This window comes from Condylura cristata, unplaced genomic scaffold (genome assembly GCF_000260355.1).
Source record: "Condylura cristata isolate star-nosed mole 26May11 unplaced genomic scaffold, ConCri1.0 scaffold00016, whole genome shotgun sequence".
Taxonomy (NCBI): Eukaryota; Metazoa; Chordata; class Mammalia; order Eulipotyphla; family Talpidae; genus Condylura; species Condylura cristata.
In genome coordinates, this window is record NW_004567117.1 from 37,108,480 (window position 1) to 37,130,979 (window position 22,500).

General features: G+C 48.2%; 1 protein-coding gene across 1 annotated transcript in view; it reads left to right on the top strand.

Annotated features, from left to right (window-relative positions):
* The first annotated feature begins 29 nt into the window (after positions 1 to 29).
* ONECUT2 (one cut homeobox 2) overlaps positions 30 to 22,500 on the top strand; it is a 37,807-nt gene continuing 15,336 nt past the window's right edge. The window contains exon 1 of the mRNA XM_004683932.2: positions 30 to 945. Within this exon, the coding sequence (XP_004683989.1) occupies positions 33 to 945 (913 nt within the window). The 5' untranslated portion in view covers positions 30 to 32. The remainder of the gene's footprint in view (positions 946 to 22,500) is intronic.

The window sequence follows — 22,500 nt, forward strand, 5'->3', positions numbered from 1 at the left end:
CGGCAGCGGCGGCGGCGGCGTCGCGCTCGGCCATGGTCACTAGCATGGCCTCGATCCTGGACGGCGGCGACTACCGGCCCGAGCTCTCCATCCCGCTCCATCACGCCATGAGCATGTCCTGCGACTCGTCCCCGCCCGGTATGGGCATGAGCAACACCTACACCACGCTGACGCCGCTCCAGCCGCTGCCGCCCATCTCCACCGTGTCGGACAAGTTCCACCACCCGCACCCGCACCACCACCCGCACCACCACCACCACCACCACCACCAGCGCCTGTCGGGCAACGTCAGCGGCAGCTTCACTCTCATGCGAGACGAGCGTGGGCTCCCGGCCATGAACAACCTCTACAGCCCCTACAAGGAGATGCCCGGCATGAGCCAGAGCCTGTCCCCGCTGGCCGCCACACCGCTGGGCAACGGGCTGGGCGGCCTCCACAACGCGCAGCAGAGCCTGCCCAACTACGGGCCGCCGGGCCACGACAAAATGCTCAGCCCCAACTTCGACGCGCACCACACTGCCATGCTGACCCGTGGTGAACAGCACCTGTCCCGTGGCCTGGGCACCCCGCCTGCGGCCATGATGTCTCACCTCAACGGCCTGCACCACCCGGGCCACGCTCAGTCCCATGGGCCGGTGCTGGCGCCCAGCCGTGAGCGGCCACCCTCGTCCTCGTCGGGCTCGCAGGTGGCCACATCGGGCCAGCTGGAGGAGATCAACACCAAAGAGGTGGCCCAGCGCATCACCGCAGAGCTGAAGCGCTACAGCATCCCACAGGCGATCTTTGCGCAGAGGGTGCTGTGCCGGTCTCAGGGGACTCTCTCCGACCTGCTCCGGAACCCAAAACCGTGGAGTAAACTCAAATCTGGCAGGGAGACCTTTCGCAGGATGTGGAAGTGGCTGCAGGAGCCCGAGTTCCAGCGTATGTCCGCCTTACGCCTGGCAGGTAAGCCCAGGGGGTCGCCGGAGGTCAGGCTGCTGGGGAGAGGGCCCCCCTGGGTGCTTATGGCCCTACAGCACAACTAGTCACTTCTGGTCTCCTCGCCCCTGTACACTTTCTATTTCTTCTCGACTTTGTTTCTTCTTCCACTTCCTCTTTCTCTTCTGTTTTATATATACTCTTCTTTTTTTCTCCCCTCCTCTGCGAGTTTCCACTGACCCGCCCCCTCCCCCATTTCATTCTTCCAGAGTGCCAACTTTGTCCTTCTTTGCGGCCTTTCCCAGTTGTGGGAAGCGGGATGGGGGTGCTGCGGTGTCTGCTAGGAGCCCTCTCTTTCCCGTACTCAGAGGCTGAGGGTTGCCTTACTCAAAATCCTGTGCACTTGAACTCTTACTTAGACAATACATTTCAGGTTTCCACGCTGCCTATATCCCTATCTGGAGGCATATGAGGGACATTGTTCATCAAAAGGGAAAAAGGTCTCTTATTTTCCTACCCGCCATATCAGGCAAACTTCTTTGGTCATTGGCAGGAGTCACAGCTTTGCTACCCAGATAGAACAGCGCTTCCTGAGCTCATCTCCGGCCTTGGCCTTGGCGCCACCGGGGCTTTCTGATCGAAAGAGCCGGCTTGGGTCAGCTCCCGAGTCGCTGCTCACAGCGAAGGGAGAGTACAAGGACGGAGGTTGGGACTGTCACGTTCACCTCTTAGGGAGGACGGAGGAGGAAAAACTAAGAAGCACCCTGTCTTACTTCCCGGCCTCGCTCCCAGCGTTTCCTGGGATGGTTTTGCCAAGGTCTGGTTGGGCTAGTGGAGAAGCCAGGCGCTCGCGGGAAAAGGTACTGAGAAATTAAGATGCAGGTTAGTTAATGCATCTTGGCCGCGGGCTACAGGCTCCGCCTTTGCATTAAGTGGACGCTGATTGTGCGCGTAGCGCGGCGGGCGGGGAGGCGGCCCGCGGGAGGCGACGGGTCGACGCTCTGGTTACATTGTTCTGAAGCGGCTTGGCTCTTTGTGCCTCCTCTAGCGGCCGAGCCGTGAGGTACAGCCCTCTATTGTTCTAAGGAGCACAGAAACCTCCTGTGTGGGCGGCGGGGAGCGAGAGAGGAAGACGCAGCGGTGGCTGAGGCTGGCGCGCAGTTGCGCGCTTTTGTACGCGCAAACCTAGGGCAGCGCGCGTGGCGATCGCGCTGCCCCCGGGACCGCGCTGCGGGCCGCGAGGGGCAGAGTGTTCGGGCGCCACGCTGAGAGGACACAAACTGCCCTACTGCAAGTCGGGATGGACGGCTCTTCTTGAACTGGGGCGATATCTAGGCATCCAGGCGCCCGGGCAAATAGTGGTGGCTAGTTAGGTGCTCGGGCCGTCGCCCATCTGTGCTTCCTGAGGGGCGAGTTCAGGCTTCCGGCTCCCAGGGACTTTCCAGCTTGGCTGATGGGACACGCTCTATTGGCCACGGAAGGGCTTGGGATGAGAGACAAGCAGCGTGTTCACCAGGCTTGGGAGGGGGTATTTCAGCTCTGACAGCCCGTGCCTTTGCTGGCTTTTGGAAGATTCTGGTCTCTAGTAGATAATACCACCCCCAGCCCCCAGTAGATAATCTCCCCGAAGATTATCGCCCCCCCTCGAAGTGTTACCTGAAAAGGCAAAGAAAACTAGCTTTCCCCCAAAGAGCTTTCTCAAATCAAAGAGATTACAAATACTTTTGCTGAAATTAGGAATGTGCCTTTTCCTCTTGATTACTTCCTCTCCTACAACTACCTTTAATTTGCTCTTGGATCCTAGCAAAGATGAAACAGTTAAGAGTAAGAGGGTCATAATAAGAAATAAATTGGAGTCTTACTAGACAATTCCAAACAGTGTGGTACCCCTTTGTTTTAGATCCCCTGCAAAACAATTCCTTGTCCCTCTAGGGGAACCCTAATACTGGGCTGGCTTCCTAGGCACAGGTGGTCAGAAGACACTTGGCAGCCAATCTTGGGGGTGGGGGATACAGTTGAAAGCAGAATGACAGCTATTTTACTCCAGTCTATCTCAGAGCGCTGCCGCCCCCTCACGCCTGACCCTGAAAAGGCCAGAGCTGTTTTAAAAAAATAAAATAAAATCCACCACCAAAAACTGAGTGCCTCCCTGCCTATGTCGGTCTGAAAGTAATATGTCAGCTTTTATAATGGCCCCAAGCTCGCTGGCAGGAAGGAAAATGTGCCATCCCCCAAAACCCCCAGCGCCACCCCCTCCGGCAGAGTGACTCATCAGGGGCTAGCCTCTGAGCTTTCTGTTGGTAGAATGCTGAAGCCACCTTCGTGGGAGGCTGAAAGCCTCCTTCAGTGAATGGGAAATTCCTGCTGAGGACCCTGCTTTGCTCAAGCATTCAAATGTGTCTGTTTTATTACCTGGAGTTGAAAAGGGACAAGAGCTTTAGCCTTTTTATCTGGCCATTTTATCAGCAACTACAAGTGTGTTGAGTGGTTATTATTACATAGGAGGCTTTTCAGTTTGGGGTCAGTAGATCAGTCTCTTCAGACACTGACGCAGAAGCTAGGACTGGTAAGTAGGTATTATGTGCTCAGGAGCGCTAGGGACAGGAGCAAATGGAGAAGAAAAGCGGAGGCCTTCTCTGCCAAGGAGTATTGATCGGAACCCCCGCGGGGATGCCACTGAGGGCTCACTTCGGTCGCTGGGGGTTAAACAAGCCCAGTGGCTCCAGGGGGTGGGGCCTGACTCCTGGCCTGCTCCTCCCAGAGACTGCACTGACCAGCCCCCTCTCCTGCCCCCATTTCGTCCAAACCAGGTCTCTCTTTTCTCTGAATCTGCTGTATAGTTTCCCTTTCTCTTTCTCACTTTGGGCCCTTCTGGGTCTGGCCAGAGGTCCAAGCACACAGGGCTTGAGGGACCTCAAAAATTAGGTGATTTAGTTCAGTGCCCCCAAGTCTCCCTGTTAGGTGAATGCCACACAGAGGCAGGCCTGCCCTCCTCTCCCACCTGCATTACACGGTTCTCCGAGCACACAGTTTCGGGGGGAGGGGTAGCCTCAGACGGAGGTGTCAAGTGAAAGGGGAAGGGAGAAGACACTGGGAAAACTCAGCTTACCCCAGCATTCAGTTTTAGAGAAATGGACTTAAAGTGCACCATTTGTCTGGAAAGGCAGACAGGACAGCAAGCGGCAGCAGCCGCATCCTGTGGGGCCTCGTGGGGTATCTAAGACTGGGTCTCCAAGACAGGCTCCCTGGGGCAGTGAGTTCTCATTAACCTCCTAAGAGACCCCAATGGACAAATTCCTGTGGCTCAAGAACACTCTAGGGCTTTGTGCCCAAGACGCCTTTGAAATAAGTACAAACATAAGGAGAGAAACTGAGAGACTCTGGAGAGAACCTGGACACCTGGCCTGCTGATGAAAATCTAGGCATTGGCAGCGGGAGTGGTCTCCTTCAACTCCCGGTGAAGACAGCCGGCTCCTGTGGAAGTTTCTTCCTCTCAGTCGGCTCCTGGGAGCCACCGGGGATCCTGCCCGTGGCTGACAGACGCACCCTCTTTGAGTAGCAGCTCCCATCCCGAGACAACACTGTTCAAACCTCCAGGCCCCTTAACCAACCGCCAAGGTGTCGCCTGGTCCTCTCGATGGCCACAGCTGCGAAATGTGGCCGGTGCAGTGCGCAGGGTCCCGAAAGGGCTCCGCGCGCCTGTGCTAGGAAGTCCTTAGGCGGTGCTGGCCCTCCCGTACCTCCCAAGCCCAGGAGCAGAGGTGGCTGCCTCCCGCGAAACCTTTCCCCCAGTCCTCCCGCGACTCGGGCTCGCGATCCAGCGCAGCCCACCGCCCTGAGGAGTTCGGAATCCGAGTCGCAGAGGCTGGACGCAGCCAACCCACGTCCTGCGGAGCACACCACCTTTCCGCCTGCTGGCTGGTGGGGTTAATCATTGAAAAGATGGCTACGGACGGCTCCGTCAAGTCCCGGGTGCCGAAAGAACACCTTTCTAACAGCACTGGGGTGGCTGCGAGCGGGGGCGCCGAGCGGGACGCAAGGGAGGGCTGTGAGGCTGAGCACAGAAGCAACCTCGGCGCGCGGGACGCGAGAGGCTGCGCATTTATTTTTATTCAGACTTTCTACCATGTGGTTATGTCACTTTCTCAAACAAATGTGTATATGGAGGGAGATCGATGCTGATAATGTTTAGAAGATTAAAAGAGCATTAATGCTGGCAACAATAACGTAAACGTGTGGACCCAGATTTCATTGATCTGGAACCTGATCCGGCGCGTTTCCAGTAAGCCCGACGGCAGGGCACGCTCTTCCCAGCAGAGCTCTCGCCAGCGCCCCGACTCCCCAGCGCCCTGGCTCCCCGGCACTCTGGCCTTGCTGCTTCCCCAGTTCGGGGAAGATTCCAGTCCGGCGGCAGCTCCTCCCAGGCGAGGCGCTGGCCCAGCCCCTTCCAACCCGCGGCTTGCTGAGTGGCGGAACTGCCGGCCGTCTCCGGATTTCAGGCTCTGGGGGGCTGGGTGCGTGAAGGCACGGTGCCGGACGGAACTAGTCCTCCGGCTCTTTCTTCCAGAGAAGCCGTGGCCTCTGGTTCTTTTAGACCAGCAGGGCCCGGGGTAACTTAGGTACTCCTTTGAAATCACCCAAGAAAATCTCCAGATTTGCGAGAACACCCAAGCCTGACGTGGGGGAGGAGGAGCCCAACTTTTGGAAACTTTAGAAAGCTGCCAGTTCTAACCTGGAAGCGTCTTGATCTGTGAACTATCCTTGCTTGTTTTCATGAGAAGAGAACACTGCGTTGAACGTTCCCAACCGCAGGCTAGTGCACACAGGTGCAGTAGTTGGGGAGGTAAATGCTATACTGGTGACAAAGTCTGGGCTTCATTCCCTGGAAGGGAAAGGTCAGTTCTCCCTGGGCTAACTGAGTCAACCAGGGAAGATCCTTGTTTCCTACCCCGACTGGGGCAGGAAGGTAAGAAAGCCAGACTGGGAACTCCTTTTCATCTTCTTTCCAACTGGCAAGACCCTCTCTGAGACCCCCAGCAAAGTGGTTTTTTCTGAGTCTCCTGAGTTGGCTGGAAAAGAACTCTTGAGCTCTTCCCACCCAGTTAAACCACTCCCCCAGCCAAATGGTGGCCAGTTTCACCCAGTTAACCACTCCCCCAGCCAAATGGTGGCCATTCTTCCACCTCGAATTTTACTAGAAAGTATGAACCGGCTTAGCCAGTAGTCGCGGGAGGAAAACTGAAGTGTTTTGAAAGTATGAACCCTTCATTTGGAGAAAGCCAATCTGTTCCTTCAAGAGATGGTCTCACTGGAAGAAGAGTGCTGTCCTTCCTTCTCCAGAAACAAAACAAGAGAAAAAAAAAAGAGGAAAACAGTCTTGTGTTGCTATGCTGTGAGGTGTGGCAGATGCTAGCAGGTGTTTCACCCTCCCCAGAGGTGAGGGTCGTGTTCCCACCAGAGGCTGTCTTTGAATAAGGACACTTGGCTACAGCTTCTGGGTTCTTAGACCTCTCCTGAAAACTATAGAGGGCAAGGTCAGGTGACTGGACACAGCAAGGAGGTGTGGGGCAAGGACAGGGGCTTACTTCTGGACCCAAGCCTCTCTGTGGAGAGCCTCTAGGTCCTGGGAGGGGTCCCTACAAAATGGAGTCTTAGGCTCTCCCCACCCCCACATTAGAAGACAGAATTTTAGGGTGCCTCAGGAGGTGGTCTCCTATCCCAGGCCCCCAGAGTCTCTTCTAGAGCCAGATGTGCCCAGAGGCAACAGGAATCCTTTACCTTCCTGAGTACCAAGTCTGATCCTTAAAGAAAGAAGAGTCTGCTTCTCCTGCCATCTTCACCCCAAACCTTCATTTTTGGGTCACCTCTTGGCTTCCTGGTGTTTAGAACACATTCTAAAGGAAGTGCAGAGGAAAGGAGAGTTCTCAGGAGGAAAATAGTAAGGCACCTCCCCCCCATATCCCTCACTATAGCTGGTGATAGCACACACTGTCTTCTGTAAAAGTGGCATCATGTAGGGGCATCCCTAGAGAACTGGAAACCTCACGGCAGAAGCAGAGAGATTTTGCTTCTGGGTTTTTGCCAAAGGAAGGGAAAGAGCTGAGGAGGGAATAAATAGAAATAATTGCCTGGATAAAGGACTTTGGAGAAAAGGGTGACTGTTGAGGTGCGCTGGGCTTTAAACTTCATCTACAGACTTAAGGTCATGTTCACTCTGACCTTCTGGGGTGGGGAGTGGGCGCTTTTCCTGACCCAGAGAGTGTCACTTGTATTGTCACATGCAGAGCCTGTTCAAGACGGGTGGAGACGTATTGGCACCCCTCATCACTCAGTCTGTCCCCCTAAATGACTTCAGAGCCTTTGGGAAGGACTTTTTGGCTTCCAAGTCTCACTCAAGGCAAAGACTCTGAAAAAGTATACTTAGTTTTTGGCGGGAGCAAGTAAGGTAACACAGCCCATCTGATGCCTGACAAGCCATAGAAGCAGAGGTGTTTGGGAGTGTGATCCAGATAGTCTCACTTGGGAAGCAGGATTCCTAGAAGCTGTGGACATTTGTTATGAAAAAATGTCCCACACAAATTGTCCCAGAGGAAAGGGAGGCTCTGCATTCCACCTTGGTGCCTCTCTCATCATTTGAAGATCCATTACTCTTCTGTAGAAAGCAGACTTTGTTTGGGTTGGAAGCACACCTCCAATGTAATTTAATCAGCATTGGACTTTGGCTCATGTAATCAAATATACATATACTTTCTCCTGCAGCAAGAAAAATAATTTCTCTGTAACTGGTATTGACTTGAAGTCATGTAATCTCTGGAAAGCATCACATTTTTAAAGGGAAAGGTAAAATTAAGGGGAAAAGAATCCACAGTTTTAGTGGTTTGCCTTGTCATTGCTAAGAGAGCCAGTTACCCCCAAGAAAGGACAGAAAAATCATTCTCGTGCTCAGCTACTGTAGATAATTTCACTCCATCTGTATGTCCTCTGTGTAATCAACCTCCCTGATCTTTATTGGTGGGAAACAAGGTTGACTGACTGGGCTTTATATTTAGGTTGGGTTGAAACATCCTGGGGGGAACCTCTTTGGCTTTCCATTTTTTACCCTCTTTGGTGTGACTCCAGGTTATCAGTATCAGGAGCCCAGTGGGAAGCAGCCCCTTCTTTAAGGTTGGTCAGAAACACTGATAGCTTGTTCCCCACTCTAGTGCCAGAGACTTGAACCTGGAGTTCTGTCCTAGAGCATACCCCTAGAGCGAGCTTGGACTCCCCACCCCCAGGGTGAGGCTCTGGGACTTACCCAACTTGGGTCTGTTAGGGAATCTGTTGTAAACACAGATCCATTGATTTGCATTTGTCAGAGAGTAAAGTTAAACCAGTGAAAAGAGAAGCCCTTACCCTTTTATGCAGGGCCAGGGAAACCTTTCATATTGATCCTATTGATCCAACCTTTCCCTTTAAGGAAACCACATAGTTAAAGACCCTCGTTCAATAGATTTACCCTTCGCGCTTGTGATATTCCTTTAAGTGTTCTCATCTAGGATAGCTGGGCATTAAGCCCACACTCCAAACCAAACAAAAATGAAATGGGGTAGAAGGGGATGGGTCAGGAAGCAAAATTGTGGCAAGTAAAACTGAATCAAACTCAAATGTATAATGACTTTGGTTGGGGATGTTTTTCTCATTCTTCTAGGATGACATGCAAGAATAAGGACAAAAATAGATTCATTTAGCATCTTAAAAAAAATTTCCCCACAAGGGAAAATCAGTTTATGTATGTATAGTAACTTCATCTCAGAAACATCATTATGTACTGTAAAATTATTTCAATCAAGCTACTCGTTTGGTTCATTTAATCTGTTTCATTTTAAAGTAGTAATATTTCCACACAAAAAAATGAGTTTGGTTCATATGTAGCACATAGGAATAGAAATATTCCCAGAAATGCAATATTTTGAACTCTGTAAGGAGCATAGACACTAAAGTAACTTCAAAAGAGAGAAAGCTAGGAGTTGTATATTCTGCGGAAATGGGTAGAAAACAGGCCAAGAGTTAGGTACAACCTTTACAATAGAGCAGCATAGATGGGCTGAGAATGACTGAATGATATTCACTTTCCCTCATGTGTGCAGATTATGAAAATGAAAGCCCTTTTTGTTTCCAAAACTGTTGACATGATCTGTTTCACTTCTTTGACTCTTTTTGTTCTGTGCATAACACACATTTGTGAGTTTTTTTCCAGTGTGGTACATGTGCTGTTCCTAATTGGCTATCTCTAGGGTTATGTTCAGACATTCATGTTTGTTTTATGTGACTGAAAAATATTAATGATTCCTTAGGTGAGCTAATGTATTTATCTGCTGAGTGAGTTCAAAGGGCAGAGTTCAACTATGGTTCAGGTTAATTGAACAGGAAGCTGTGAGCTCTCCAAGCTGTGCTGAACAAGGGTCCAGTCCCTTAAAAACATCACACTCAGCAAACACACAATGTCACTGTCCTCATCCTGAGTCTGATACAAGAAGCTCAGATCAACTTGGACTGCCTGTTTAAAAACCCAAAGCAAAGCACAGCAACTGCAACAAAACCCTGGAGTCCCCCTCAGGGAAGAAGAGTTTTCTCATTGGCTAATTGCTTTATTGGTAGCACTGACCTGCAGAGCAGCTGCAGGGGCCTGGGCAAAGGCTTAGACCTTAGAATAATGTGCTCCATTAGAACAGGGCAAGACATTTTTTGTTTACTCAATTGGAGCTCCCTGCAAAATGCCATTAACCCCAGCCCAACCGCATGTGTGCTGCAAAAGCCAAAGGTCACCCCAGTCAGACTGTAGGTGCTGCCAGCGCCCCCCTGATGGGAGGGAGGGGGCATCTAGCTGGCACAGCCCTCCCCAAGCTTGGCCCAGCCCATGGGCCCCCTCCAGAGCTTTGACCAGAGCCAGCCCTTGCACAGCTTGTTTACATTTCCCAATTGCTGAATCATGTTATTGATGATTAAACAGTTTTGTTCTGAGCACCATCAATCACACCAGAAGAAAAAAATCCTCCCACTGACCCTCTCTTTTCTATTTATGTTCCCTTCATCAGTGTGCATTACAGTAAATAGAATTGTGCAAACGGTGCTTTTTAGCAGGAATACAGTCTGGATAAGTGCTTGGATCAAAAGGAAGGCAGACCTCCAAACGTGGCTCAGAGGTTGCTTAGTAGAAGGAATATTTGAAGCCCTGTCAGGACATCCCACCCAGAGCACAGTGAGCCATAGCACCACCTACCGGGAGTCTTCCCACTGCAATCGCCTTACACCCCCCACAAAGCCTAGTAAGTCCCTTCCTTCATGTTGTTCCAAGTCTTTGCGTCCTCGTTAGTCACCTGCTGATCACTACCCATATTTTCCTAGAAAATTTTCAAGGGACTTTTTCTTGGTTCTTTGAGATTCTGACCTCTCTGTTTCTTCTAAGTCATTGTTAAGGAGAAGTCAGTGGTTCTGCTGTGATGGTTGAGGAAATTCTCCCAACCTGAACAGTGAGGTTACAGTCTCTTTCTTAGGTGGAGAGTGCTTGGGGGAAGAGAAACATAGCAGAAAATACCTATAGGAGAGAAGGCTGGTTATAGGTGTAAGGGAAATGACTCCACTTATGGTGATTGTGAGGGGTGTGCCAACTGTAAGTTGCCCTGCAGAAGTAAAATATTGTACAGAGGCTGTGAGAGAGCTATCTGCAGGAAGAACATGAGGGAAGATACGCCAAATCAATGAGCCAGAGGTGGGCTCCGTGAAATCTCCTGGGAAGAGAAAAAGTGATCCAGTCGTTTTGCAGTTGCAAAGAAGTGAGCCGGTGGGCTAGACTTGGAGCCCAACTGTGGAGCTGCTGTAGCTCTGTGGGCGGCAGCTGTTTCCAGACTCGCCTCACATCTGTTCCGGTCTGGAGCCCCTGGCAGCTAAGCCCCTGCGGTGCGTGGCCCCGTCCGCACCCGTCCCGGGCTTCAGCACCACGAACAGCGCCACGGAGCGCGCCTAGAGCCTGCATTCGTCGTCTGAGCAAAGCTGCACTTCTCCAAGCAGAAAAACGCAGAAGGGCCCTAAATCGGGTTAAATCCGAGCAAGACCCGCTCAATAGTTCCCCTTCTCCATCTCTAAGTCCCTTCCCAAACAGAGCCTCAGATTTTCCTCTTCAACCCGGTGGCCGCTCTCTTCTCTGTGAAGTCAGCGAGAGAGGCTGCTGAGGTAAAAGGACAAAAGATCCTAAGCGACCCTTTCCTCCGAAGGGGAAGGGTCTTACCACTGTTGGGAGCAGAGGAATTGAACTGTTTTCCCCTCTGTGTTACTGCCCTCTGCAGGGGTTAATTGCTGCTCCCAAGATGATATTTCAGATTTAGGATTTCCTTTCAAGGTTTACAGTTTGTTTGAACCCCCTTCTTCCGCCACCCCCACCAGGTATGAATGTCTTGTTTATCCCACCCACATGTTCCTGGTATTTTTAAAAACATGTTTTCCAATAATATTCCCATGCCCGCAGTAATGTTGCAGGAAGAGCCAGCTGTGTAACAGCACTACCTGTGATGAATCTAGAAATTACGTTTGCTTTCTTGAGGGGACTTTCTATAATGGGGCTCTCATTAAAATAAATCTTTTGACTGTGAGTATCTTGGTGGTGGGTGCCATGTGGCAACATACATACAAAAGAGGTATGAACTTGTATCACTGAATATATACAGTCTCATACAGTGTCACCTCCATTCAAAAGAATAAATAAGAAAACCTCTCCATTGCTTCTGGCCTAGGGTTGGGTCACTTCCTCCGGCCACACAATGGAATCATGTGGCCCTGGCCCTCGCCAGCACTGGCATTGGGCACTGCCCTCTGACTCTGGCATAATTTGTGTTATTCCAAAAGAAAGAGGCAGGTGGTTTTTTTTGGTTACACAGGGCACAGGTCACATCTCTGGGTTTCTAGTAAAATGACCCTAGACTTCCCAAAGCTAATGAAAATGTAAACCATACACAATTTAAAAAAGAAAGAAAGAAAATATAAGCCTTTGTTTTATTTTAGGGAACTTTAGTTCAAGCATAATTTGTTGCTACAGTTGTTTTCAGGAATGTGGAGCATAGGAACACTGTACCCTCTGTAAAAGAAAAGCAAGAGCATGATAGATGAGATTTTCTTTTCTGTGACAATTCATCTTTAAGCTCCAAGTAGCTCTTGAGTGAAAGGAAGGAAAATAAAAACCCCAAACAAAGCAAATATGGTAGAGCATTCACTCTCAATGTTGAAAAAAATATTTGTATCTAAATACCTAGTATTTTTTCTTCTAAAAATGAGCAGGGACACATTTGAATCAAGCTTAAGAAATAGTTTTAAATGTATCTGATAAACACTGATTAAAGCAGTTTCTTTAAGCCATATGATCTTTGAATTTGCAGACATACATGCATTTTCTGATTGAGTTGCACTATCAAAGCCTTTTCCTGTAAAACATGGATTTGACAGTAAGCAAAGCCTTTTTTAAAGTCTGTTTCATATGCATCCCTACATCTTATTAAAATAAGGCAATATATTCTGCAAGGGCTTGTCTTAAATGCATTTCCTTCCTAGTGAACCCAATGTGGTCTTTAAAAGATGTTTTGACAATACTGCTATATAAACAGGACCTCTCTTTGAGTCATTTTGACTCCCAATACAAAAACATATACATGAAATGAAAACATTTTGCTTTTCTGAAATAGTGCAACAGATTTCCAAATCTAAACCTTAAAAATAATCTTCTTGGATTCATTTGCTTTTTAATATATACCAGAGTTCATTTCAGTTCTATTCAAGGCTCCCACTTTATTCACTTTCAAGTCTAACCCCTCTCATCTTTATTTTCATTCTTCTTAAAAGGAAAAACCATCTTCCTGTTGCGCCCACTTCCTTGACCTTATTCTGGAACCTTGCCTGTCCTGCCTTCTTTAGGCTCTGCCCTTCCCTCGAACCCATTAGCTTCTTTTCAAAGACATTTTCGTGTCCTGTCTTCTTTGATAATGCTTCCCCAACACCTGTTCTGACTTACTCTCTTCTCTCCCTCCACTTCTACAAAGAGTTGCTGTAACTTAGCATCTGTTTCTTGCCTCTCTGTTCAGGCACTTGCAGTTCCATGCAGAGAATATTAGTTCACCGAGAAAGAGACCCACTTTGGTAATTGCCTGTAGTCCCAAGGCACCCTGCTCCGATCAGGTATTTCTCCTGTTCACAAAACCTCCTCTTAACCAATGTCTCTAATGACATCTTTGTAACCGGACCAAATCCAATGGACAAGTTTTCAGTTCTTACCTTAACTTGGCTTCTCCATAACTTATGATACAGTGCTGACCTCCTTCCCTCTCCTCACGCCTGACATGCTTTATTCCCTAATACTTCTCTGTAGCACTCTGGCCACTCCTTTTCAGTCTCCTATCGAGGCTGCTCTGCTCTGTCCTTCCAGCTCAGCTTTTGGGCCTAACCTGTTTTCTTTTTTAGTTCACCAATTTGGATACCACCTCTCTATGCTAAGGACTTCTAGTTCTTTCCAGCTCTGGCATCCCTCCTGTGCTCCAGGTCTCCATTCCTTCTCCATCTGGATATCTTTTCCTGAATGCCCTCAAACTCAGTCTTACCACATAGTGAACTTACTTTCTTCTCCCAGTCCCCCTCACTGCCACTACCAAGTATAAGTTTCTTGTATTCTCCTTCTCATTCAGTCTCATCACCATGTCTGTAGAATCTCAAGCTAGAAGCCAGGACTTCAACTCAGACTCTTTCCTTTTCCTCTTTCCCCAAGAGCCAGCCATACTAGCCAGTGCATGTCCCACTCCAGTCTCTCTGCCCCTCTTGCTGCCCAGTTGGGGCCATCACCAACTTCAGCACTCTCCTGACTCGTCTCCTGACCTCCAGTATTGCCTTCTCCCATTCATTTTCCAGTCTTTCATCCTAGTGATTTTGTGGAACTGAAACATGACCACATCACTATCTTATTCAAAATACTTCCTGCTCCCTGTGGGCCTTGGAAAGCACCAGATCCCAGCAGAGCCTTCCAGCCCCTGTGTGGACAGACCCCCGACTTACCTCCAGCCTCATCTGACACACACTCTCTGAGCCAGACACGCTGTGCTGCTTCTAGCCCCTCAAATACTTCAGGCCAGTCCTTGGGTCTAGAATACCCCATAAATTGTGATTCTCCTTAGACCACCCCTCTCACTACACATAAAACATACATAGGTATCACCTGCTGACTTGTCAGCCCTTCCCCTCCAGAACCCCCTCTCCATTAAATCATAAATCCCATAAGAGTAAAGGATGGATACAGAATGCAGTGAGTAGCTAACAAATATCTGTGAATAAATTACTAAAGAATTTTCTTTAATATGGCACTGTTACTACCCGTTGTACTCCCTCAAGTTAGTAGAGGGCATGGGAAAAAGAACCATCGTTGGTACGATTTTTGAGCAGTATTTCATTTCTCAGAATAGCAAGTTCTTATCAGTGTCATTTCCCTTGTAAGCTAAGATACAGCGGATATGTGTGAGTTTTTAAAGGGCATCTTGAAGTGGGGGTCAGTCCCAGTCAAAGCTTCAGATTATCGCCACTGGACTGAGGGCCATGAGATGATGGTCACTGGACACTGGGAAGAGACCCATTTTAGTGCTGTCTGTGGCCTCAAGGCAACCTGCTCCCGTCAGGTGCTTCTCCTATGCTGTTCTCCACACACATTGCCCTCCTTGCCACATTCAAGTCTTTGCATGCTCTGTTCCTCCCACCTGGCATGCCTGATCTCATCTGTATCTCACTAGGTTCTCTCCTTCTTGGTCACATCAGCTCCTCCTCTGAATTCTCATCTGAAGATTTCCCCTCCCTTCCTGTCCTCCTCTTACAACCGTCTGCTGCAAACTGCCTGACAGCTTCTCAACTCTGCTCTCAATCCATTCTCTAGTCTTTTCTACGTCTCCCTTTCGTGTGGCCCTCGGGGGGATATCATGTCTTTGTGCCTCCCACAGCTGCTGGTCCATGGCTGAATCCATGGAAGGCATCGTTTTCAAGTCACTCTCTTGATGGATTCCTGCCTAACTTTACAGATCTCCTAATTTCAGGCACTCTGGAGGGAATAGATGGTGTGTGCCTATTTATAGCTTTCTTTTCAGACCTCCTCTTTGTTAAAAGGGGTATTGCTTTCCATAATTACTGATTGTTGACAGAAATGCTGGCATAACAAAAATAAATTCCTATGTTCATTGGACACATAATATGGATCAAACAGTGAGCACGTTTACTACTGGTTAATAACAAAACTTGTTCTGCTTCCACGCACAGCTAAAAATGTTGCCCATTTCAAACAAGCAATCCTGCAAACCCATCAGCATATCAGAGGGATTGGTGCTTTTTCTTAGTCATTTCAATTATCAGTAAGCTTAATTTGCACTTACAGGGTCAGTACTTTAAGTAAAGCAAATTCTTAGATTGTTTCTGACTCAGATTTATCTGGAAAACATGGGAGAGGTCAGTATTTTTATAAGCATACCCTCTCAACTTCCCATTTTCCTTTTTTTTTTGCAAATGAGTACATAAATAAAGTTACTTGAGACCCTTGAGCCCCAGTAGTTCAGATTTTTCAGAAACACATGCAGCTTTGCACACACAGCACTGAACCAAGTAAAGAAAGGGAAAAAAATTAACTTCCTTCACCTTCAATTTTACCAGATTTCTAAGATTTGAGTAGGTAAACCCTCATTTTCTTTCACAATATCCTTATAGGATTAAGTGAAAACAGAGTATAGTATCTCAGTTTTTGTAAGAGCCTGAAAGGAATATAATTTAGTTATGTCTCAAAAAAAAAGTATATATTGTCTTGCAATATTTTATCATCTTTTACAGTTCTGTTTTGGCTCTCATATTACACAAGGAACAAACTACCAAAAACAGCATATGTGAACAGAGTTTAGTATTAAAATGTTCCAGACATTTTCCTCCTGATGCCCTTAATTGAATGCATCGCCTTGCTGCGTGGTAATTGGGTTTGCTCACTAAGCAGTTGACCTAAGTGACTGTCATTCTGTCATTTGTGTGTCGTAGCCAAGAATCCTTTGACACAGGCAGAGCCAGGCAGAGCAGGGAGCAGCTCGGAAGCCTCACCGAGCTGCCTTTACTCCCAGAGAGAGACCACCCTTTCCTCTGGCTGCAGCACCGAACCTGGGCATGGGCTGGCACCAAAGCCCACACCCTGTCCTGTCTGACACCTCAACCTCTTTCCCTGCCTGGAAGAATCAATGGGGCCAGGAGTTGAACACTGATGAGCTCGCCCCTTGCTGAGCAAGTTCTCAACCTAGAACTTCAGTTTCCGTAAGCAGATTCTAGAAAGTCAACTAAGAAAACAGAGTGGGGAGTAGGTGGGTGATGGGGTGGGAGGGGAAAGAGCAGAAAATCCACAGCACAGTGAGGTGGGCGTTTTGACTGTAAGATAGACCAGCTCATCGCCTCGTTAGAGCCCAGTAGCCTGGAAACCTCCGGGAGAGGAGCCTCCGTCCGAGCTGGGGGAGTCTACAGCAGATCCCAATTCTGTCTGTAGGGTGCAGATGCTTCTCCCCTGGGCGGCTGGGAAGGGGGTGGAGGCACTATGGGCTCCGTCTCGCTGCCCTGCCCCGACACTGATCTCTGTTGTATCTCCCCGATGGCTCAGGTTCCTGAATGGTCTTGGGCTCCGAACTGAGACAGGGTTGTCACTGCCATTTCCAAGCTCTAACTGAAGCTCTGAGTCTGTTTCCTCCTTTATAAAATGGGAATGATTTGTGTTAATGATGACTGGTATGAAGTAGTGGTCAAGTAACAGGCTGACGAATTATCTTCACAATTCTCCCCACATTGCCAGTTCCTCAGAGTGGTGACCTGAGGGCTGGATGACTTTGGGGAGGGGGAGAGAAGCAAGTAAAGTTCAGGTTTATTGAATTTCCATTACCTGCTGTTATCAGTTCCCTAATGCAATAATGATACCAAAAAACGAGCCACCTCAAAACTCCCGGGGCATTCAGCAACGAGCACCTTGTTCTGCAGGACTGAGCAGATCCGTGCTGTTCCCACCTGGGTTTGCCCTGTTCCATGTGTCTCCCACTGTGTCCTGGACCACCAGGGTAGCTGAGGAATGTTCTTCTCATGGCAATAACAAAGGGGAAACGTAAGCAATACACACACTGTAGCGTTCCTCCAGCGACAGCAGTCTGACCACTGTGCCCGGAACTGGGGTGCAAGCTGGGGTGATAGGAGCTATTTTTTGCCATCTACCTTTGCCTATGTTAGCTCAGGCTTTCCCCTAAGGAAGCCATACTCATGGTGGGGATAAGATAGGACAACAAATCCAGCAGCAGCGGGAACATACATGTGCAACTATTTTTTTTTTTTTTTGGCTTGATCCTCACTTGTGCTTATTCACAAGCCACACGCCTATGCCGTTTGACAGGAGCTGTGCTGCTTTGCACCACGACCGCCTGCCCACTGCCCTGGAGCGAAGCCAGCAGGGCCCGAACTTCACACCCTATCACCTTCCCTTTAGCATAGCACAGAGTCAAATGCACAGCTGGCACGCAGGAAGTGGGGAATGCCAGGGGGTTCCCAGGCTCACACCACCCTCATGCCGCCCTGACACGACGGCCTCTCCAGCCCCGCCAGCTTGGTCCACGTAACTTGACATGTATTTTAAAATAAGACTTCACTTCCAACTTGTCTATTTTTTTCCCCACTGAAATAATCACCAAGCATCTGGGGAACAAAAATTCAAATCTGTGGCCTACAGAAGTTCAGTCAGATCCCCGTTATTCTGTCAAAATCCAAGGAGACACTTTCCTTAGGGTTTGCCAGCGAAGATGAAGCAATTTAAAGGTGATAGCAGCAAGATCAAAGCGCCATTCACTTGTGACTCTTAACAAATAAGTGTAAGGTTTGGGGGTTTTTTAACCTTAGGTTTAACATCCTGGCAGGCCTTTTTTTTTTTTTAAATCATAAGCAGTGTTAAAAATACTTGACAGTTTTGTCTTGATTCTTAATGCGGGTGTTAAGAGCTGCCTTCCATTAGTGAGTCTGCCCCAGATAATGTGTTTATTTGCATCTTCCTTCTCTGCCGGGCCCCTAATGGTCTGGTACACAGAGGGCTACTTGAGCTGATTTATATGGATCTCACTTGCTCTCATTTGTGCATACTTAATTCAGAGAGGTGATCACATTGATTTCTGAGCCCCACTTTTCCAGACATTGTCCGAGCAGAGATACCTCAACTGCTCTTAACTACATTGTCTGAAAGGGAAAAACATTTTAAACCTTTGGAAGCAATTTTGATGGACATTTCATTGTATTCTATATTACTTACCTAATTAAATTGCCTGCACATCGAGGTCTGTTTAAAATTAAATTGAGAAATATTTTTGAGTTCCATGGGACAGATAACTTGTTTAGCAGGATTCATCCCGCATACATATGAAATGGCGAATCAATAGCCAGTGCTTATTCTTCCAGAAGATGTAAAGAAATGACACCTTTGTAGGAAGATCTGGTCTCCTGTTAGTCATACAAGGAGTCTTGGTTACTGAACTTGTTTACCCTGTGATTCCAAAAAGTCCTTGCCTTTCTATGTCTGTGGTTTCTGAGGCTGGTTTATTCAGGTGCTGAGCATGGTGAACAGAATTAGAAACATTTTTCATGGCTTGGCTGGAGTCCTAGAGCTCCTATTTACAATCTCACCGCCCAGCTGAAGGCAGCTAGCTTCCTTTGGGGCACACCAAAGTCTTATTTGCATAGCTGAGGGGTATAACCCCTTACTGGGTTTAGAAGCAAATAGGATGTGTTGTCTGAGGACTCATTCCCAGTGGAAGAAGAGTGATTTCCAGGGCTTTGTATCTTTGCAAGCAAGATACAACAGCAAAGCCTTATCTCTGAGCTTTACCCACCCTGCTGCTGAAGACAAGGAAAACAAGCCCTCCCCTGGTGGCGCAATGAGTTAGGATGCAGCACTGCAAGCGAGTCGCAGCTGCTTCAGTGCGAGTTTGATCCGTGGCCCCAGAGGTGACCCACATGGCACGACAGACCTCTCCTGACCTGCCCACTGCTCCCCTCAGCAGTGCACTTCATCCATCTGACTACTCTGCTCCCTGCTCTGTCGCTGGTGAATCCTCTCACCGCCCCTACACCTCTGGCCTGTACCCCAGTTCTGTATGCATAAATAAATAAATCTTAAATATATATATAAACAGAACCTCTTCATCCTTTACCCCTGGGCTGACAGAGCTAGAATTGGAGTTAGCATTTCATAAACACTGCTTTAATACTTTTCTTTTTTTAAGTCCTAAGAACTGCCTTTTGTTGCATTGTTAATTGGCCTTTAAACATTTCAGAAGTCATTAGAATCTTCCAGGTCATCCAGATTTCTCTCTCTCTCTTAGTCCATTCAAACTCTTATAACAAGCACCAAAGACTGGGTAGCCTAGAAACAACACAAATTTATTCTGATTGTCCTGGAGACTGGCCATCTGAGATGGGGGCCCAGGGTACTTGGGTTTGGGTCTTTATCGCATCCTCATATGGCAGAAGAGGTTAGGGAGCTCGCTAGAGTCTTTTGTAAGGCTCTAATCCTTACAAAGATTCCATCTTGGTGACTTCAGTACTTCTAAAACCGTCACATTTAGGGTGAGGATTTCGGCACATGAACTTGGGGGTCATAAACTTTCAGTTCAGAACCATTTCTATGCCTCAAATGATAGTAGACTCATCATAAGGTGACTGCGAGTCTTCAGGGGGCTAATGCATACAGATGCTTAGAACAACTGGGGCACAATGACTGGCTTGCTCATTTTGCGCTGTATTATTGTTACTACCACTGTTAATGGATCACTGTTACCTTTTGTAGGTTCTCTGGAGGTAAGCAGATTGGGTCTGATCATCAACTCTTCTGTACTTTATATGTGCAGAGAGGATTGATAGCATGAGTTTGGGGGTTAGATCCAGTTTGTGCCTCAGCTATGCCACCCAATAGTTCTGTGACCACAGACAGGTGATGGACTTCACACAGTCTGAGTTACCCTCACTGTGAGAATGGAGCTAAGGTTGGTTGTTTATCCAGTCAGTGAGCAGTCAAGCTACCACGCAGGGCTCAGGACTGCACGTGGCACACACTCCTTGCTCCATACCACAGATGCCACCCTGTTTCACCCACATGTTTCTAATTATTCAGCGAGTCATTTCGCTGATGAGAGAGATGGTCAGACTCCACATCTGTCCCCAAAGAAGCTACTGCAAACTTGCCAGTCAGGCAGTAGAGCTGTTACCCCGTGTCCTTCAGCACACGTATCGCTATTCAGGGCCTTTTGCTAAGCTTGAGCTTAGGACATGGGAGTGTCCTGCGCACCCAGCAGGTCCCGACTGCATCCTCACTGCCTTGTGTTGGGAGAACGTCCACTCTGCCAGTGTGGTACATGTTGAGCTCAAACCTTAAGGTTAAATTTTGCAGTTTTATAGGTAAAAATTGTAGTTGCCCACGGGGATTACAACTGAGATGGGAAAAGGCACAAAATGATGTAAAAATAAACTTATATTATGTAAAATAAGTTGTAGTTGGCTCAGCTCATCTGTCTCCATCATGCTCAGTTTCTGGGTCCTATCCAGGTGGTCGTGAGGCCAAAAATGCAGAGCATGGCAGCTCTTCTGCCGCAGGGTCTGGTCCCTGCCTCTTTATCGTAAGCCCAAGTCCATTCACTGTGCGCTCTCTTACCGAGCACCCTGTGAAGCTCCAGTTTCTGTTCACGCCATCTGTAGTTCCAAAGGCAGCCACCTAAACAAGCAAAGAAGGTCCACAGATCTCCTGCTGTCACCTTTTCTCAAGTTCAGGACTGAGATGCTAATACCAGGCTTGGAAGCCATTGGGCCTCCAGATTCTCAACACACAAGTCTGGTTAAACAGCCTCTAGCATCCTCTCGTGACCCCAAATTACTCCCAGGCATTAATTGTCCTAGTGGTTTCATGGCCACATTATTTCATATTCATTAGTGTTTTCATGAAAAATTATAAAACTAATTAGAGCAGTTTCCAGTTAATTCATTTGGTGATTCATTTCTCTCTCCCCTCTCGGTGTTCTGCATGTGGTCATCCTGGAGAAAGCTTCCAAGGGTAATTGCAGCTCTATTCCCTGAGTGATCGCCTAATGCCATTAGTCCTGATCCACAGGCGCATCTTCGGCAGCTCTGATGGGGTCTGGTTACAGCTGCACCCTGTCCCTGCCCTTTGGATGCAGGGAGCGAGGGAAGCTCAGTGAGGTCTGGTCCTCTGGACGGTGTCCAGGGCCGAAGGAGGGAAGACGTGGAGAGAGAGAAGAGGGGATGGAGCCTCTGCATGAGAGGCAACCATTCCTTTAAGCTCTTCTGGAAACTGAGGTGAGGGCAGGATAGTGCCAAAAGAAATCTACCTTGAGAAAGAACCTGGGAAAGAAGAACAAGGAAATCAAATGCTTTCACTTTCAGCAGGTGTACGGCCAAGTTAGAGGCTGGCATCCTCGTCTCCCTCTGTGCCCTGGTGTCCAGATTTTTCATTAAAAGTTTTTTTGGCCCCAGGCCCATTGGGATGGCTACTACCAAGAGAAACAATGGAAAGAACATAACACATGTTGGGGCCCTCTCTGGTGGCGCAGAGGGTCGGGGCACAGCACTATGAAGCTAGCTGGAGACACTTCAGCAAGAGTTCCATCCCCGGTCAGGGAGGTGACCCACATGGTGCAGCAGACCTCTCCTGATCCTCCCCGCTGCTCCACTCAGCAGTGTACTTCGTTGATCTGCCTGTTTTGCTCCTCACAAAAAAACAAGTGCTATGTGGTTTCACTTAGATGAGCTAGCTAGTGTGGACGTTCACAGAAAGAGGAGGTAGAATGGTGATGGCCAGGGGCGGGTAGCAGGAGATGAGGATTTGTTTAAAGCTATAATATTTTCCATTTGGGGAGATAAAGAAGTCCTAGCAGTCAGTTGTGTGAACCCCCTTTACTCTACTGAGCAGCACACTTAAAAATGGTGATTTTTATATTATGTGTGTTTCCCACAATTTTTTTTAAAAAAAAGCTTGGCATTGCTATTGTGATGTGTGCTTAATTTAAAAATTACGTAATAGAAAAATATATTCTGCCACTAAAGACAACCACATTCATGATGAGCTGTTATTAAAATCATGTTACAAGTACTTAAATGGGCATTAAAATACTCTCCTTGTAAAAAACAGAATGTAATGATCAGGATAAAATCTGCTCTGCTACCTGCTCTCATCTTCAGACTCTAACTTTTCGGTGGAAACTCACCAGGGCTCCGGTGGCATCTTCCAGTCCAGACACTTCCCAAGCATTTAGTCACCAGCACGTGTCGTGAGGGAAATGGTGTTTATCTCCCAGCTTTCGCTGTCAAGTCGGTAATACGCATCCTCGGGAAGTTTGTTCTCTCACTGAGCAGCACAGTTCCTACATACATACAGTGGGGGTTCACTACCCTGTCTGCTGCATTGCATCCCACTATGTGGGAATCTCTGTTCTTTATCCACTCCTGTATGGATGGGCCATGGGATTATTTGTCCACTTG